Source organism: Callorhinus ursinus, unplaced genomic scaffold (assembly GCF_003265705.2).
Source record: "Callorhinus ursinus isolate GAN/ISIS: 27379988/994484 unplaced genomic scaffold, GSC_fseal_2.0 scaffold22, whole genome shotgun sequence".
Classification (NCBI taxonomy): domain Eukaryota; kingdom Metazoa; phylum Chordata; class Mammalia; order Carnivora; family Otariidae; genus Callorhinus; species Callorhinus ursinus.
Window position 1 is genome coordinate 28472101 of NW_027397084.1, and position 18740 is coordinate 28490840.

General features: G+C 34.9%; 2 protein-coding genes across 11 annotated transcripts in view; both read left to right on the plus strand.

Moving 5' to 3' along the window:
- Positions 1 to 18740, plus strand: part of MYO6 (myosin VI) — a 144020-nt gene that overhangs the window by 69386 nt on the left and 55894 nt on the right. For all 10 annotated transcript variants that reach the window (XM_025890630.2, XM_025890631.2, XM_073905240.1 and 7 more), the window contains exons 5-10: positions 437 to 566; positions 2317 to 2422; positions 5232 to 5287; positions 10109 to 10206; positions 10699 to 10863; positions 16311 to 16391. In XM_025890630.2, coding sequence (XP_025746415.1) covers positions 437 to 566; positions 2317 to 2422; positions 5232 to 5287; positions 10109 to 10206; positions 10699 to 10863; positions 16311 to 16391 — 636 coding nt within the window. The remainder of the gene's footprint in view (positions 1 to 436; positions 567 to 2316; positions 2423 to 5231; positions 5288 to 10108; positions 10207 to 10698; positions 10864 to 16310; positions 16392 to 18740) is intronic.
- Positions 12263 to 13077, plus strand: LOC112837976 (small ribosomal subunit protein eS1-like). The gene has a single exon (XM_073905266.1). The coding sequence runs from the start codon at positions 12283 to 12285 to the stop codon at positions 13075 to 13077; it is 795 nt and encodes a 264-aa protein (XP_073761367.1). The 5' UTR covers positions 12263 to 12282.

Below are 18740 nucleotides of genomic sequence, written 5' to 3' on the forward strand. Positions count from 1 at the left end.
AGTAGATTTCTTAAGTAGAGTCAATGAAGATGGCTGATTGAAATAGAGGCTTAGACTCAGCCTCTGTCTCAATGTCTGTGGTGTTGGTGGTGATATCATGAACCGGGCGGGGGGGGGGGGGGCAGGAGGGAGCATATGGGAGGAGAGTGTTTTCTTTGAGGCAAACTGTAGTCAAGAGAGATAATCTTGATTTTGGATCTGCTGAGTTTGAGATGCATATAGGATGAGAAGATGAAAATATTTATTAAGAATTAGAGAAATACGGGTCCTGTACAGAGTGTATGTTTAGGGCTTGAAATGCAGATTTGGAAGACCTAATTTATATAGAGAATTAAAGGTCTGTATTTGCTGTATTTTCTTTCTCCTTATGAGCCTTGTTTAGTTTTAAATAAAAATAGTAATTGGAAAATTTTATATTTATGCCTTTTCTGTTTAGACATATGTCGCCAACATTCTGATCGCAGTGAACCCATACTTTGACATACCTAAAATATATTCTTCAGAAACAATAAAGTCATATCAAGGAAAATCTCTTGGGACCATGCCACCTCATGTCTTTGCAATTGGTAAGTGATTTTTTTTCCCTTATATTGTACAAATTTACTGTTTTTCTTTTGGATTAATAAAAGATACCATGAGTTGAATATGTATTTTGGTGGGCCTTTATGCATTTTGAATGTATCACCGTTATTTAGGAGCATGTATCTTACACAGGATGGGGAAGACTACTTTTGCAGCTAACTCATGGGGTAGTTATACATCATTATCTTTGTTAAATGTGTCTGCGTCCTCTTAAATATGTTGAAATTTGGATGTAATAAAAGCTGACCTAATGGTTCTTTTTGGCTCCTTGACATGAGCAGCTCCGTCTTAAAAGTGTCCTCCTTCATAGCTTTGAGGCCCGGGCCTTCCACTGTTACCCAGGTCATCACTTGTGAGTATGTTACTAAGGCTGGGTATGAGCCATAAGAGCAGACGTCTTCCCTACCTTATCTTGCATCAGGGCTTTATAAATGTTAAGAATTAGAAATGATATATGCTGCATATTGCTAGGAAATCCATGTGGGAAGACAGCAGTTTTTGCCTTTCTCAGGTTTTCTCTCATCTTTAGCTCTGAGGAACACAGAGATGGGGTTTTTTGACATACAGCACCCTACCATAGCTGGTGACTGCAAGTACAGAGATGTTAGTTAACCTTTTGGATCCAGACATAATCAGCAGTTTATTATATGATGACATGTTTTGGTAGTAGTTCTTAGTGCAGTCTGTTTCTCTTTGGGGTTTCTTTTCATGCCTGTGTTTTGACCAAACCAGGCTTCACTTCCCAATTTGGCTGACTTATGTACTAGGCAGAGTGAATATGTCAGCCAAATCCAGTGCAATAGCGGATTGACTTTTGGTTCTGAGATGCTCTGATGGGCATTACTATGTTTTGTATCAGCTAGCAAAATGGTGTAAAATCTTTAGAACCTGAATATGACTAAGCTCATCACTGGAGAGAAATTATATGTTTAAAATGTAAATAAACTGACTTATTTTTAGTTGTTTACTGCTAAAAAAAATGTCTAGAATAATATCATGAAAGTGGGTGGAACAGATTGTTGATAAATTTTCCCCTTGTCCTAGCCCCTGGTCAGAAGGATGCATATACTCTTAGATGCAGTTTGCATTCGGTCCAGTAGAGTTAAAGCCATTTGTAAAGCCTTCTTCATTTGTATGGGTAGCACATGTCTGAAATGAGAAATAGTTGTCTTATAGAGCTAAATTGGTTAGGACCTAATTTTGAATTAAAATTGTTTTAATATGAGACCACTTTAACAGAATTAAATTGTGCTCAACTTGTCTTTGTAGTACTACTACACAGATTTTGCAGTTAGGAAGTTTTTCTCCAGCAGAGTTTTTGGTTACCAAATTTCTTAATTGGTAGCTGTTACTTCTTGCTTTTCCCTGGGGTCTTCATTAGTTATGTATACTGAGTTTTTTTTTTTTTTTTTTTTTTTTTTGGTCTGCTCTGGAATTAGGAAGAACTGAGCCACAGATTGTAAAATGAAGACATTCTAGTACAAACATAAGAGTTGCTTATTTGGATTTCATATTACTTAACTGTCAGGGTAGTAAGATAGGACATTTAAAGTAAAAACTTTTAGAGATGTTTTGAACGCTTGAATGATTTTATTTTAAAATGTTACTAACTGTAAACACACCTTTATAATTTCTTTAAGAGCAAGTGTTCTTTGATAGTAAGACAACTTTGTATCATTTAGTAGATCTGTATTTAGTACACCACTCATCATTAATGTGTTATTTTGACCCTAGCTGATAAGGCTTTTCGAGATATGAAGGTGCTCAAGATGAGTCAGTCTATCATCGTATCTGGAGAATCAGGAGCTGGCAAAACAGAAAATACAAAATTTGTTCTAAGGTGAGGAGTTTTTAGCTAACCTGGAATATTTTGAACAGGTTTATTTTTTTTTAATTTGTGGTTAAAAAAATATATAGCATAACACCAGTTTAAACATTTCTCAGTGTACAGTTCAGTAGTGTTAAGTATATTCACATTGTTTTTCAGTCAATCTCCAGAACTTTTTATCTCTAAAACTGGAACTCTATGCCCATTAAACAACTCCATTTCCCTCTATTCCAGCCCCTGGCAACTACCCTTCTGCTTTCTGCTTCTATGATTTTGACTATTCTAGATACCTCATATAAGTGAATCATACAGTATTTGTCTTTCTGTGACTGGTTTATCCCACTTAGCATAATGTCCTCAAGTTTTATCCTTGTTGTATCATGTGTCATGATTTCCTTCTTTTTTTTTTGTAATTTTTTTTTTTTTTTTTTTAATTTGAGACAGAGCAAGCACAAGTGGGGAGGAGGGTCAGAGAGAGAGAGAGGGAGAAGCAGACTCTCCGCTAGGCAGGGAGCCCGATGTGGGGCTTCATCCCAGGACCCTGATTTCATCACCTGAGCTAAAGGCAAATGCTTAACTGACTGGACCACCCAGGTGCCCCTTGATTTCATTTTTAAGGCTGCATAGTTATTCATTTTGTTTACTCATTCATTCATCAGTGGGCACTTTGGTTGCTTCCAAATCTCGGCTGTTGGGAATAGTGCTGCTGTGAACATGTTATGAACAAAGAGGTACAAATATCTCTGATTGAACAGGTTGACTTTGTATACTTTTGCATACTTTATTTTATTGTATTTTTTAAAGATTTTATTTTTTAATTTATTATTATCTTTTTAGAGAAGGAGAGGGAGAGATAGAATCTTGATCTCACAACCCCGAGATAATGACCTGAGCCAAAATCAAGAGTCAGATGCTTAAACCACTGAGCCACCCAGGTGCCCTAAAGATTTTAAGTAATATCTACACCCAACATGAGACTCAAACCCACAACCCTGAGATCAAGAGTTGCATGCTCAATCAACTGAGCCAGCCAGGTGCCCCTTTCATACTTTATGACATAGTTTGAAATGGTAAGCTCTGTCCCTTTTAAAACCAGATACCTTATGTGGAAGCTAAGCTCTAGATTGTTGAAAACTATGTCTGACATGTTCTTATGAGGATCCTAGAGGAGACCCATCCATGCTGGTTAGGCAAAAGGAAATCGAGGAATGTTCCTTCAAAATTCAGCCTTTACATTCTGTTCTCAGTATTCCTGCTGTTAATGTGGTTGAAACCATTTTTTACCTTATGCTTATGACAATTGGCCTTCTTATTTCTGGGTGAAACCATTTTTTACCTTATGCTTATGACAGTTGGCCTTCTTATTTCTATCTCCTCATCACCCTCCTCTCAGCGTATCCCCTTTGTTGCCATCAAATTACACTCTGTACTTTGTTTAGAATCATCGCATTATAAATACAGAAGGAACCATAGCACTCATTAGTTTAGTTCCTTCAGTTTGTTAAATCTAGTGTTGAAGCTACTGCTAGGAGCAGTGCATTTTGAGTTCTCACCAGTGTTATTCCCACTGTATCAGTCTTAGTCATTTGCTGGGGGGGGGCCCTTCTTGAAATTTTGCTATTTTTATGCAGATGTATGGTATTCAGTTATTTGTATGAAATTAATTTAGAAGTTCATTATTGTGTATTATGTATTTGTAATTCTGGTTAAGTGAGTGCTTCCTAATGCTCTGGGAATTCTAAGTGCTTCAATTTCTTCTTTCTCTTCTGTATGTAAGAGTCATATGGTAAGTCTGTGGTTTATATACAGCTTTGAAAATGAACAAATAATTTAGAAACTGTAAACTTATAATACAAACTTATGTTGTAAGTCAAAGATTACTTTTTGTTTTGAAATGTTCCAGGAAAATAGTTGTTCCATCATGTTTAATTTTTGGCTAAAACAACATGAAGAGTGGTAATGTCCTTGTTTTTCAGTGGCAGATTACCTTACTTTCTCTAGCCATGTAGATTGAGTTAATATGCTGTCACACAAGACTTTGGAATCTTATGTAGATGATGAATATTCCTGTGTGAAAAGTGTGGCATCTTTAAAACCAAATAGCTGGTTAAAGTCAGAATATGTCCAAACACAGATTAAAAATAATGCTGATTTTGATGTTTAAGGTAATCCAAATAAAATTTTAAGTGTTTAAAAAGTAATGGGCACCTGGGTGGCTCAGTCGGTTAAGTGTCCAATTCTTGATTTTGTCCCAGGTCCTGATCTCAGGGTTGTGAGATCGAGCCCCAAGTTGGGCTCCACACTGAGCATGGAGCCTGCTTAAGATTCTCTCTGCCCCCAGTGGTGTCAGGCTCCATGCTCAGCGGGGAGTCTGCTTGAGGATTCTCTCTCCCTCTCTCTCTGCCCTACCCCTGCTTCGTTCTCTCTCTCTCTCTCAAATAAATCTTAAAAAAAGAAAGGTATAACAGAATAGTTGCATTTAAATATAAATTTGTAAATTTTAAATGAATAGTTACAGTGATGATCCAGGTTTAAATTTTACATGTATTAAATAATATTAAGATTACAACTATGGGGTGCCTGGGTGACTCAGTTGGTTAAGGGTCTGCCTTCCGCTCAGGTCATGATCCTGGGGTCCTGGGATCGAGTCCCGCATTGGGCTCCCTGCTCAGGGGGGAGTCTGCTTCTCTTTCTTTCTCTGCCCTTTCCCCCTTTGGTGTGCTTTCTCTCTCAAATCAATAAAATCTTAAAAAAAAAAAAGTTAAAACTATATGTGCAATATTGTTGTCATGTGAATTTTTTTATCTTATATTTTAAACAGATATCTGACTGAATCCTATGGAACAGGCCAAGATATTGATGATAGAATTGTTGAAGGTATTGTTAATTTTTAAAATTCTTATTTTTTATTGTTAGATATGTACTGAATTGAACTAATGAGAATCCTCTAAGTGATCTGGAATGCCCTCCCAGAGATCCAAAAGACTTTTCCATCTCCTACAAATCTTTGCTCAGATATCTTCTCCTTTATTTAATGTCTGTTGTTTTCCCTCACATCCCATGTAAATGCTAAGAAGGCAGGGATTTTTATATATTCCAGTCTCCTAGAAGTGTCTGATACATGAGATAGGATCCATAAGTATCTCTCAGATGAATGAAATAAATACAGGAAGATTTCTGGCTTCCTGTTTGTTTTGTTGACCTTTTTTTTTGCAAAGGAGAGAGGAAGAGTGTTATTTGGAATTAAAATGTTTTTTGGGGGGAAATTTTAATGAATTAGTCAGTTGGAAGGCAGGAGTCTGTAAATTGATTTCTTTAAAGTGAATGCTTGCATATCCCTTAGAAAGTTTTCTTATACCCCGTTTGGAGACTACTGGTCTAGTCAACCACTGTGTTGAATCCACACCACTGCTGTGCATCATAGATTCCTCTCTGGTCCCCCCACTTATATTCTTGTTTCCCTGTAATTTGTTCTCTGTGTGGAAGTTGACATGATCTCTTCTGCTTTCAGTCTTTTAATGGCTTAATATTGCTCTCAAGATGAAGCTGCAAATCTGTAACACAAGAGTGAGAGAAACTCTGGGTGGGCTGGGCAATGGCTGCATATGCAGTTGGCCTGTAGGCAAGCCAGAGACAGGGGAAAAGGGAGAGAAGGTAAAACCTACCATGGATCGCAAGCGTGAGAGCCAAAGTGGGATTATGAACTGTCAAAATTGTCTCTGCCTTCTCACCAAGCAGGGGAGGAGGAATCTAGTTCCTGAGGTACCAGATCAGATATCTCTCTTTCTTCTCATAATGATGATGAAATTAACATGTGTGAGATGTATTATGCATTGTGTGATATGCTGAATATCTGTTCCTAATTTAAATCCTCATAGAATGAGGTAGGTACTATTTTATTCCTACTTTACAGATTAAAAACTGAGGTAAAAAGACTAAGTGGCTTGCTGAAGAGCATATAACTTATCAGTTGTGGAAGTGGGATATAATAAACTGAGGCATCTTAACTATGTGCTATACTAAGAGCATATTTTAACACTCTTACTATTTTAAAGAAAAATTTCAGTTGAACAAAAATTTATTAAGGTCCTTCTGTGTTCATGCATTTTGATAAATCATAGCTAGCAAATGTTATGTACATTTTTTCACAATTATGTGAAATATACATAAATATATGAACATAAGCACTCTAATAAACAATTTTATTATTTTTAAATTTTTTTTATTATGTTAATCACCATACATTACATCATTAGTTTTTGATGTAGTGTTCCATGATTCATTGTTTGCGTATAACACCCAGTGCTCCATGCAGTACGTGCCCTCTATAATACCCATCACCAGGCTAACCCATCCCCTCAACCCCCTTCCCTCTAGAACCCTCAGTTTCTTTCTCAGCGTCCATAGTCTCTCATGGTTGGTCTCCCCCTCCGATTCCCCCCCCTTCATTTTTCCCTTCCTGCTATCTTCTTTTTTTTTAACATTCTAATAAACAGTTTTATAAAGTTTGCATCAATAAAGTTTTTCGTGTTTCTTGATATAAATAATTTTACAGTTTTACTTGCAGTTCTCACTGTGGTATTGTAACACACCCAGGTGTGAAGAGCTCATAAGTAATGCTTTATTCACAGTAAAATACCTCACTTTAATGAGGGAATCACCCTTTAAAATTGAATAATAAAAAAGAACAAATTATAGGTTAATTTAATAAAATACTAATTCGCATTCTGATTTGTTTACTTGAGGTACAAACACTCTTGCAAATTGGATATAAACCTGGTTTCTTCCCCAAGACTGTGGTGTATGAATATGTAGTGTGCTGTAGTTGAGAAAAGTTGGAAAGTATTATTCTAAATGTTTGTACAGCTCTTTTCTAGAGGATAGTAGATGTTAACTTGCAGAACATAGAGATCATTTGATGCCGTCTTTAATTGAAGATTGTTGGTTTTAGAATGAGTATATCAATGGCACTACTGTAATTTTCTGATAGGCTGTTTATCCTAATTTTGTATATTTTACTTAATATATTAAATACTTCAGCAAAAACTAGTAGATCACCAGTAAAGGAGTTGGAGAGACCTATAATTGAGTCTCCCTTTGGCCAGTAGCTAGTCATGTGGCTTTGCACAAGTCATTGGCCTTTTTGGGCCTCAGTTTTCTTACTCATTGGAAAGGTTAGGTATATATGCAAACTTTTCTTTCGGTTTTAATATTTTCTTATGTTTTTTGGCAAGTGAAACAATTGGAGAGTGATCCTTAAAAGGGTTTGGATACTTGTTAAGCTTTCTACTGTGGATAGAGTAAGAGAGATGGACTTTAAAAGATTGCATAAGAAAAATTCTAGTAACAACTGTGAAGCAATTTATGAGGTTGCAGATGGAGAATCTATAATATTGGCACTAATCTGGGGTGTTTATAGTTGAGACTGGTGAGTATAAGAATAGACTCTAATATGGGTGCCTTGGTGGCTCAGCTGGTTGTGAGTGACTCTTGATCTCCGCTCAGGTGTGATCTCAGGGTCGTGAGTTCAGGCCCTGCATTGGGATCCACACTGGGTGTGGAGCCTACTTAAAAACAACATAAAACAAAACAAACAATAGAGTCTAATAAACCTTTTTTAGTCATGTGTGTGTACATGATTATGAGATAAAAACAATTAAGATTTTACATTTGTTCATTGGGAATTTATTTTTATTTTCATTTTAAAAAATTATTAGGTTTTTTATTTCAGATCCACTATAATTAACAAACAGTGTTATATTAGTTTCAGGTGTACAATAGTGATTCAGCAATTCTGTACATCATTGCTTAGTGCTTATCATGATAAGTGTACTCTTTAATCCCCTTTACCTATTTTACCCATCCCCCTCCTGAATGGGATTTACCAATCCCACCTCCTCTCTGAAATGGTTTGTTTTAAATGAGTACCCTCAAAGTTTTTTTTTCAACAAGAACATTTTTTATTGAAGCATACATCATGGTTCTAAAATATATATATAAAACTTTCCATCCAAGAAAAACAGAATACACATTTTCTTCAAGTACACACGGGAGAATCCCTGACTAAATCACATAGAAAAAGACATGGCAATTATTACAAATTTAGGAAGACTGAAATCATACCAAGTATATTCTCCAACCACAATGGTACAGACTAGAGATAAAACAAAGTTGGAAAATTACAGTATAAATATTACATATCTAATATGTAAATATTAAACACCACGCTACTATATAAGCAATGGACCAAATAAGAAACAAATGGTAAATCAAAATATGTCTCGAAACAAAAGAAAAAGAAAATGCAATATTCCAAAATCTATGGAATGCAGAAAAAGCAGATGTTAGAGTGAAATTTATGCTATGAATGCTTGTATTAAGAAAAAAGTTCAAATAAACAAATTAACATTACAAGGACCTAGAAAAAGAAGAAACTTAGCTGAAATGCTGAAATTTAGTAGAGGAAGGAAACAACAAAGAAGAATCAGAAATAAATAAAATAGAGACAATAAGCAGTATCATAACATTGAAAGTAAAGACCAGTTTTTCAAAAAAAAAATAATAAAAGTTGTCAGTGCTTTAACTACATTAAGAAAAAAGGGAGAAGACTTGAAAACCAAAATGAGAAATAGAAGAGAAAACAGTATACAGAAATACATAGTGTGATTACAGATTACTATAAACAGTTACATACTAACAAATCAGATAACTTAGAAAAAAGCAGGATAATTCCTAAAAACGCACAAGTTACCACAAATGAATCATGAATCTTGAATCCAAGAAATAGTAAATCTTAGACCAATAATAAGAATGGAAATTGAATTAGGAATCAAAAATCTCCCAGCACAGAAAAGCCCAAGACCACATTGGCTTCTTGGTGAATTCTACCAAAACATTAAAAAAAAATGACAGTTTTTATGAAAGTTTTACAAATAATGGAATAGAGGGAACATATTGAAAATCATTCCAGGAGGCCAGTACCACCCTGCTACCAAAGCAGGAGAAAAACAATACAAGAACAAAAAAGTCTAGTTTGTCTGATACAAGTGCAGCTACTCTGACTTTCTTTTCATGTCCATTTGTGTGATAAATGTTTTTCCACCCCTTCACTTTCAGTCTGCAGGTGTCTTTAGGTCTAAAATGAGTCTCTTGTAGTAGGCTGGGATTTTAAATTTAGTCATCCTGTAAACATATATGTTAGATTTTATTGGGTATACATGGAAGAATATTAAATCTGGAGGCTTTATTAATATGTAAAATATTTTAGGAAAGTAAGTCAACTAATAACTTCTTGCTTGTATTTTGTTCACCAGGGGTTTGCTGTTCTCTATATTATAATAATTATTCCTTTAGGGCTGATGTACTTGTGAAAACCTTACAGTTTATAGGGAATAATTTTTGAAGTTGAGTTATAAATTTTGTTACCCTAATGACTTTTTAAAATTTAGTCTTCCTATGCCATTTACATTATCTTTTTATATAATTTGAGTAATTTTCCCATCTTCTGTACTTTAATAGGGCCTGAATATAGTGGTAGTCAATAAATATTTGAAGGATTTGATATTACATGTGAATTCCTTCATGGTAATATTTTTGAAAACATTTTTCTATATTAATAGGGAAACATACTATGCATATTTTTGTAATTTTCCTTCATGCTATTTTTTTGATGGAATATTTTTATTTCTCTTTTAATAGCTAACCCACTCTTAGAAGCCTTTGGAAATGCAAAGACTGTTCGCAACAATAATAGCAGTAGATTTGGAAAATTTGTAGAAATACATTTCAATGAAAAGGTAAGTGAGAGTGAGTTTTGGGAAAATATGTTTGGGAAGTGTTTGTGAAAAACACAAGGGTTTTAGGGCGCCTAGATGGGTTAGTTGGTTAAGTGTCCGACTCTTGATCTCAGTTCAGGTCTGGATCTGAGTCGTAAGTTCAGGCCCCACATTGGGCTCCACGCTGGGCATGGAGCCTACTTTAAAAAAAAAGAAAAGGAAAAACACAAGGGTCTTGATAGAATTGGTGCTGTACTTGAACTTACGGTAAATCCATTTGAGTTTCTCTCTGTTACTTTAGCTAATTAGGAGAATATATATATTCAGTATAACCTTCATAAATATTGTAAGCTTACATTTATCTAGTTATCTTCTTTTTTTCCCTTTACTTGATAACTATTATGACCTCTTTGATACAGATAAATGTTTATTAGAAAAATAATTCAACATTGGTAGGTTGTACTTTCAGGCCTTAAAAGCAAAAATGTATTTTCTCTCTGTTTTGTTTTTCAGAGTTCAGTTGTTGGAGGATTTGTTTCACATTATCTTCTAGAGAAATCGAGAATCTGTGTTCAAGGCAAAGAGGAAAGGAATTATCATATCTTTTATAGGTTGTGTGCTGGTGCTTCTGAAGATACTAGAGAAAAACTTCATTTGAGCTCTCCAGATAATTTTCGGGTAGGTTGGATGAAAAGAAATTACATACAGTTTTTGCAAATTGAATTGTCTTCCATTGTAAAGCTTACTTTAGTGGATTCTGATATCTAGTTGTAGGTAACTTACATTAAATCCAGTGTAACATGATAGAATATAGGTCTCTATTGAGATTTACTGCTGAATTTATAACATAACATTATATGAGGAGATATGTAATCAGAAAGATAAAAGGTTAGATAGGAAACCACTTACCAATTTAAACTCAATAAGAAATTTATAATAGTTCTGAAATGCTAGCTTTAAAGTTATCTTTGATTTATTTGTTAAAAAAAAAGACTTCACCACTGAATTAATGAAGGACACATGATTGTCTTCCTTAATTCAACAGTAAATATTTATTGCTTGCCCTTTTGGTACCAGGCATTGTACCTGGTGAAAAAGATGAGCAGTTCCTGCTCATGAGCAACTTACAATATGGTGGGACACACACACACACACACACACACACACACACAAAACACACAAACACACAAACACACAATTCCTGCTCATGAGCAACTTAGAATATGGTGGGAAACACACACACACACACACACACACACACACACACAGCCTAACTGATAGGTTGAAAGATTAAGAGATATGCATAGGATGCTGGGGATTTTGGAAAAACTTCAAGGAACAACTGATGTTTGATCAGAATCCTGAAGGATTTTCAAGTGTTAACTAGAGAAAGAAAGATGCAAAGAATATTCCTAGTAGATGCAAAAAGAGGAACAAAGAAAGGCAAGAAACAGCTGAAAGAGTAAGTCTGTGCTTACCTCTGGCTTTAAAATGGAGGGTGTCCTGAAGGGGGGTAGAGTAGGGAATGGATAGAAAGTGCAACTGTGGGTAAATTGGTTGGAAGCCTATGGCTATTGTTGAAGTAAGTTACTTAATGCCTGAATTTGGTTACATATTAGGAGGTAAAACTGATAGGACTTGGAGACTGAGTGTAGTAGAGAGGAGGAGAAGTCTGGAATAATTTTCCAAATTTGAGTAGGGTAACTGGGTGGATGTAAATACCACACGAGGGTCAGATGGAAGATTTGTGGCATATAGGTTGAGTTTGGTTTTGGAACCTATGGAGCATCTTAGGGGAGAGGATTAGAAGATGGTTGGGTATACTAATCTGAAGATTATTATTGGTGCTCTAGTGGTAGGTTTGGGAGATGTCAGTACTCTGGTAGTAGTTAAAACTATGACCGTGAGTAGATGAGATCATCCAGAGATACTGTACAATGTAGAAAAGCATGTGCCAGCATCCAGACTCTGGAGTTGAACAATATTAGTGGTGAAGAGTGGCCCAAGAAAGCACAAATGGAATTGTGTGATAATACAAGGAAAATCAGGCGTGCCAAGAATCACAAGCCAAGCCCTTTTGGCTCCCTGAGCAGCACCATGGCGGTCGGCAAGAACAAGCGCCTTACGAAAGGCGGCAAAAAGGGAGCCAAGAAGAAGGTGGTTGATCCATTTTCTAAGAAAGATTGGTATGATGTGAAAGCACCAGCTATGTTCAATATAAGAAATATTGGAAAAACATTAGTCACAAGAACTCAAGGAACCAAAATCGCATCTGATGGCCTCAAGGGTCGGGTTTTTGAAGTGAGCCTTGCTGATTTGCAGAATGATGAAGTTGCATTTAGAAAATTCAAGCTAATTACTGAGGATGTTCAGGGCAAAAACTGCCTGACTAATTTCCATGGCATGGATCTTACCCGTGACAAAATGTGCTCCATGGTCAAAAAATGGCAGACCATGATCGAAGCTCATGTTGATGTCAAGACTACTGATGGTTATTTGCTTTGTCTGTTTTGTGTTGGTTTTACTAAAAAATGCAATAATCAGATTCGGAAGACTTCTTATGCTCAGCACCAACAGGTTCATCAAATTCGGAAAAAGATGATGGAAATCATGACCCGAGAGGTGCAAACAAATGACTTGAAAGAAGTGGTCAATAAGTTGATTCCAGACAGCATCAGAAAAGATACAGAAAAGGCTTGTCAGTCTATTTATCCACTTCATGATGTCTTCGTTAGAAAAGTAAAAATGCTGAAGGAGCCCAAGTTTGAATTGGGAAAGCTCATGGAGCTTCATGGTGAAGGTAGTAGTTCTGGAAAAACTACTGGGGATGAGACCAGTGCTAAAGTTGAACGAGCTGATGGATATGAGCCACCAGTTCAAGAATCTGTTTAAAAATCAGACATTTAATGGTGACAAATAAAAAAATCATATTTGTGATGTTTAAAAAAAAAAAAGAATCACAAGCCAATAGAGTTTCAAGAAGTGGTCAGACTGAGAATGGTTAGCATGATTTATAAGTTTGCAGCTAGGAAACAGTGTCCCTGTGAGGAATATTTGGGAATTATGGGAATGGGTAAGGAATGCAGTTTGAATAAAGTTCTCCAGGTGATTCTGATAATCCTCTCTGGGCAGGAGTCCTCCACATGAGAATTGTGACACATTGTATTTAATTATTGTTCTGTGTGTGTGTGTATGTATGTTTGCAGTTCAGCTTTTATTTTATTTTATTTTATTTTATTTTATTTTATTTTTTTAAAGATTTATTTATTTGAGAGAGTGAGAATGAGAGAGAGAGAGAGAGAGAGTACATGAGAGGGGGGAGGGTTAGAGGGAGAAGCAGGCTCCTCGCTGAGCAGGGAGCCCGATGCGGGACTCGATTCAGGGACTCCAGGATCATGACCTGAGCCGAAGGCAGTTGCTTAACCAGCTGAGCCACCCAGGCGCCCCATGCAGTTCAGCTTTTATTACTTCAATTGTATTTGGAAAATTTAAAACTACTGTTTTTTTTAAAATTTTTTAAGAGATTTTATTTATTTGAGAGAAAATGAGTGAGAGAGAGAGAGCATATGAGCAGGGGGAGAGGGAGAATCAGGCTCCTCACTGAGCAGGGAGCCTGATGTGGGGCTCAGTCCCAGGACCCTGAGATCATGACCTGAGCTGAAGGCAGATGCTTAACCGACTGAGCCACCCAGACGCCCCTAAAACTGCTGTTTTAAAATGCTTTATAACTTCATCTATTTATATACTTCCACAATGTCCCACCTTCTTTAGAACTCATCAAATTAATTGGAATTTGAAGTTAGTTGCCTACATTATCTTCATGAAAGTAGCTTTCTCTACAATGATTTTTAGAAAAGGAGTATGTTACTATGAATCATATGAAATTTAATGATGTGACTTTGTTGGCTCCGAATTAATGATAAAGTAATGTGACTATTCTTGTCTTAATTTGGCATTTCTTTCTGTTTAGAGGCTTGGGAGCATATTTTTTGTGTGTCTCAGAATGTATAGCCTTTCCTGGCACAATGGCAGGCATCTTAGGAAAGGTAGTTACTGAAATTCTTTATTAGGTCAGGGAGTTTCCTGCCTCTGTAGTAGGAACTGCTGGGAGCCATGATTTCTTCTCTTACTAGAGTTCTTGTAGTGGTTAGGAGGAGACTAGAGGATCCATATTATCTTTCACCCAAATATATCTGCTGTCTTTGTTATTCCTTTCATGCATGCATATGCATACCTCTGTGTCCCTTCCCCTAAATGATTCTGCCTTCAAGTGACTTGAAAGTGTGTTGATAATTTCATCAGGTTTTTCTGTAGTTTAGGCCTCCAGTTATAACTCATAGGTAAGGTCATAAAGACAAAGAATTCCAGAGTAGTGTTGAACACTTCCAAAAAAATTTTTTGTCAGTATTCTGTCTAAAATAGTACATAAAGAATTGTATGGATACGTCTATTTGAAAACATTTGTATTAACTACTCATGTGTTTTAGAAAATAAAAGGTTTAAAAGGTTGCATTATTCAAATACTCAAATATTTTTCCATATATTTTATGAGCATTCGTTATAGTCATGCAAAAATCCTTGAATAGAAATAAAGCTTGGATAGAATGAGAATGAATAGCAAGAGAAGTTAGAGTTTTCTAGTTACAGGAAAATTGGAAAAAACAAATAGTAGGTTTTAATACTACGTTTAGCTATCAAAAAGCCAAGTATTTGATAAAGCAATTGGGGTTGGGGAGATAAAACCCTTGCTAGCAAAGAAAACATTTGTTTTGGCTCTATATGATTAAGCTACTATTATCTTACTAAATAAAATAGCTCTTTTTTGAAATAATCAATTGAAATTGCTTGCCAATATTATTCCCCCTCTCTTCTATTTTTTTTCCTAAAGATTCTAAGGTAGAAAGAACAACTCATTGTCTGTCATTTTCTGGTTTTATCTATTTAAGTATTTCATTGTAATGGAGGTACACAGATAAATGTATTGATCATCTGAAATACTAATTTATTCCCAAATCATTCAAAATGTATTATATATATATTTTTTATAGCATCTATATGATGTGTGGTGTATTTAATCTTGGAATTCATGCCATGGTACAGTGGGATCATAGTGACCTGATTCCAGAGAAGCTGAGATATTTAAAAACATTTTCCGTCTTGTTTCTTGTGTACTTCCTTCCTGATTACCGCCCCCCGCCCTTAAATGTGGGTAATAGATTCTCTTTGGGACTAATAAATTATTTTCTTCTCACCTGCTTCCCTTGTTCTATGTTTTGAAAGTGCTTAATCTTTAAAAGGTTTCTGGGCAGCAAAGTAAATCATTGAGATAAAAGCTGAAATTGTTACTTGGATACCTCTGAAAGTTCATAAAGCGAGTATTGTAATTTACGTATGGTCAGTGTTAACTGTCAGTAAATATGAAAGGCATGTTTTGAAGAGCTGATTTTAAAAATCAGAAGTTAAGAAGCTTTGGGATATTATTCTGTTATTCGGCATTAAAAATATTACTTGACATATTAAACCACAATGTGTAGGTCCTTATTTGAGACTACATATTTAGTAGGAAAGTGATTTTCATTATATCTGTAGTACTTATTTTATGAACTATATTTTTAAGAAGATATTTGACATTAAGATTTAAAATTGCTGCCCTTTAAAAATAGGAAAGCTTGGGGCACCTGGGTGTCTCAGTTGTTAAGCATTTGCCTTCAGCTCAGGTCATGATCACAGGGTCCTGGGATCAAACCCCACATCGGGCTCTCTGCTCGGCTGGAGGCCTGCTTCTCCCTCTCCCACTCCCCTGCCTGTGTTCCTCTTCTCTCTGTCTCTGTCAAATAAATAAATAAATAAATCTTAAAAAAAAAAAAAAAAGAAAGCTTTATGGTGTTGATTTTTATGTTAATCATTTAATCTGTTTTCAGAAATTAGGATTTTCAACATCCTTGGTTTGATTAGTAGGAGTAAAATGTTTATAATATGTAGGAGTTAACAGTTGTAATTGGGAGATTAAATGATATTCAAGTTATATTTAAAAATTCTTTTTGGTTACCACTGATAAGTTGTGTTTTCTTCTATATTATTTTCATGTGGCTTGTATTTATTATATTCATATTTCTTTTTCCTAGTATTTAAACCGAGGCTGCACTAGATACTTTGCTAACAAAGAAACTGATAAACAGATTTTACAGAACCGAAAAAGTCCCGAGGTATAGTAGACTATTTTTTTAAATTAAAATCTTTAGTACAAAAAAATCATAGTGAAAGATACATTTTTTTATTTTGGAGCCCAAATAATATTTCTTACTTTCAGGCTTATACTTTAAAAACAAAATGCTCTTCCAAGTCTCTCGCACAGTGTCGTACTTTATGCCTCTGTTATTATCTACAAAAGCTATAAGTTTTGGTTCTTGGTTAGGCCTCAATGCACTGCTCTCCTCCTGTTCTTTTTCTTCCACATAAGGGTATTAAAATTGCCTAAGAATTATCCTTTGCTAACATTTTTAACTTATTCTCATATTACCCACTTGAGATTAAGTACAAAATATGTCCATAATTTATTTTCTACCCTAAGGCTGAAGTAAGCTTTGAAGTAGACATTAAATAGGGTAAGCATTCTTGTGAACTAATGCTTATGTATTATTGTATTTCTCTCTAAAACATATTTCTGTAATATACTATGGAAAGTCTCATACATAGGTTTTACTAAATTATTATATTTCTAAGGGTAATTAGATGTATTTATACTATTGTTATTTTTAAAGCATTAAATCCTTAATCTAAAAATCAATAACTCTTACAAATTTTATTTATAAAATTTTATTTTATTTCAGAATGAGTGAGATGAATTATGTCTCTGTTTCTAGAAAAGAACAGAGAAAGCAAATAAATATTGCCATCATTTCAAATTCTAAGTAGATGAGTACAGTTAATTTTTGTTTAAGTTGACATTTATCATTTTATTTTTATTTATTTTAAAAGATTTTATTTATTTGAGAGAGAGAACAAGCATAGAGTGGAGGGAGGGGTAGAGGGGAAGGGAGAGGGAGACTAAAAAATCTTAAGCCGACTCCCCACTGAGCGTGGCAGCCTGCCTGCCCTGGGGCTTGATCTCACAACCCTGAGATGATGACCTGAGCCGAAATCAAGGTTCAGATAATCAACCAGCTGAGCCACCCACTGTTTATCATTTTAGACATAAATGTCTGAATTATAAATTGTAAACTTTAGTTTATGTGATATTCATGGTTGGAACTTTAAGAAATGACTTTAATATTTATTATGGTATCTTCCTTTGTCATGATTACCTTTATTTTTATGAGACATCGTCAAAATACAAAAATTTTATTCTTTCTACTAAGATAATGGAAACATTACCTAGTGGGGTAGTGCAGCTGTCCTCAAGAAAAAGATATATATCTAAATTTGATCTTTGACATGGAAAAAACTCAGTAAAGAGGGGGAAAACTGGATTTTACGCTCCAAAGAGTAACATGTACTCTTTGTATTCTGCTAAGGAGAAAATGTACTCTTTGTGATTCTAGAGTCAGCATACTTTGTGAAGTGATTTATTCATATTATTAAGTGTATATATAAAAATATATAAGTGAATAATGGATTAATAATGTTTAAATTACTTTTTATGTCTTCTGTCAGGAGGATGAGGTGATCATTTTGACTAATTAGAATCCTTTGCTTAGTTCCATCTGAGTGTCTAAGCTGTGTGCAGTTTTTAGGAGTATGCAGTATTTTTAGTCTGCCATAATAGCAATATATTCTTAACATTTGATTGGAAAGTTTTTAAATGAAATAACCATTCAATTGCAAGACTAAAAATTCTGCATGATCTATGTTTTCTGTTAACTTTGGCTGCATGTGATCATTTCCTTTGCTTCTTTTAAGAATAAAATTAAATTTCTTTACTAGACATTTTCCAGAAATTTCACCCAAGCATAATTAAGCATTTTAAAGAATTTTGTGGAAGATAATCACAACTTTAGCTGGGAAGGAGTTGGCAACTGGGAGGAAAAAAAAAATCCCCCAGAGTTGTCTTTAATGGGCAATTAATTCTGGTGCTGTGTTACCTAATGTTTATTTTACCTATTCATTGTCAAGTTCTGGAAAATTCCTAGTCCAATCTTTCTGTGTTCGCTAACTTTTATTTTTCTACTTCTAAGGTTTCTGCAGGCCTAACTTTCTTATTCCTTTTTCTGAGCTCTTTATAGGTTCTAACAAATGAATACTTTAGAATGTAAATTCTTTTAGGAGAGAAAACAAATTTTCTCTTTCTTTTTTCTGAAATGTGAGTCATTGCATAAATTCTGAATAAGCACAAATGCTTACTAATGCACTTTACCTCATATGACTATACAGGAAAATTAATTCTCTGGCCGTGAAAATTGTCATTAGTCTGTCTACTATTTATTATTGCTGAATATTGGTGCAGTTGATGGAGTTAACCTAAAAGAGTATAATGCTAAGTGTTAGATTTGAATTTTTATTACAATTTTTCACCTTAGTTCTTTCTGACCTGTAGATTCATGTTGATTTGTTTCAAC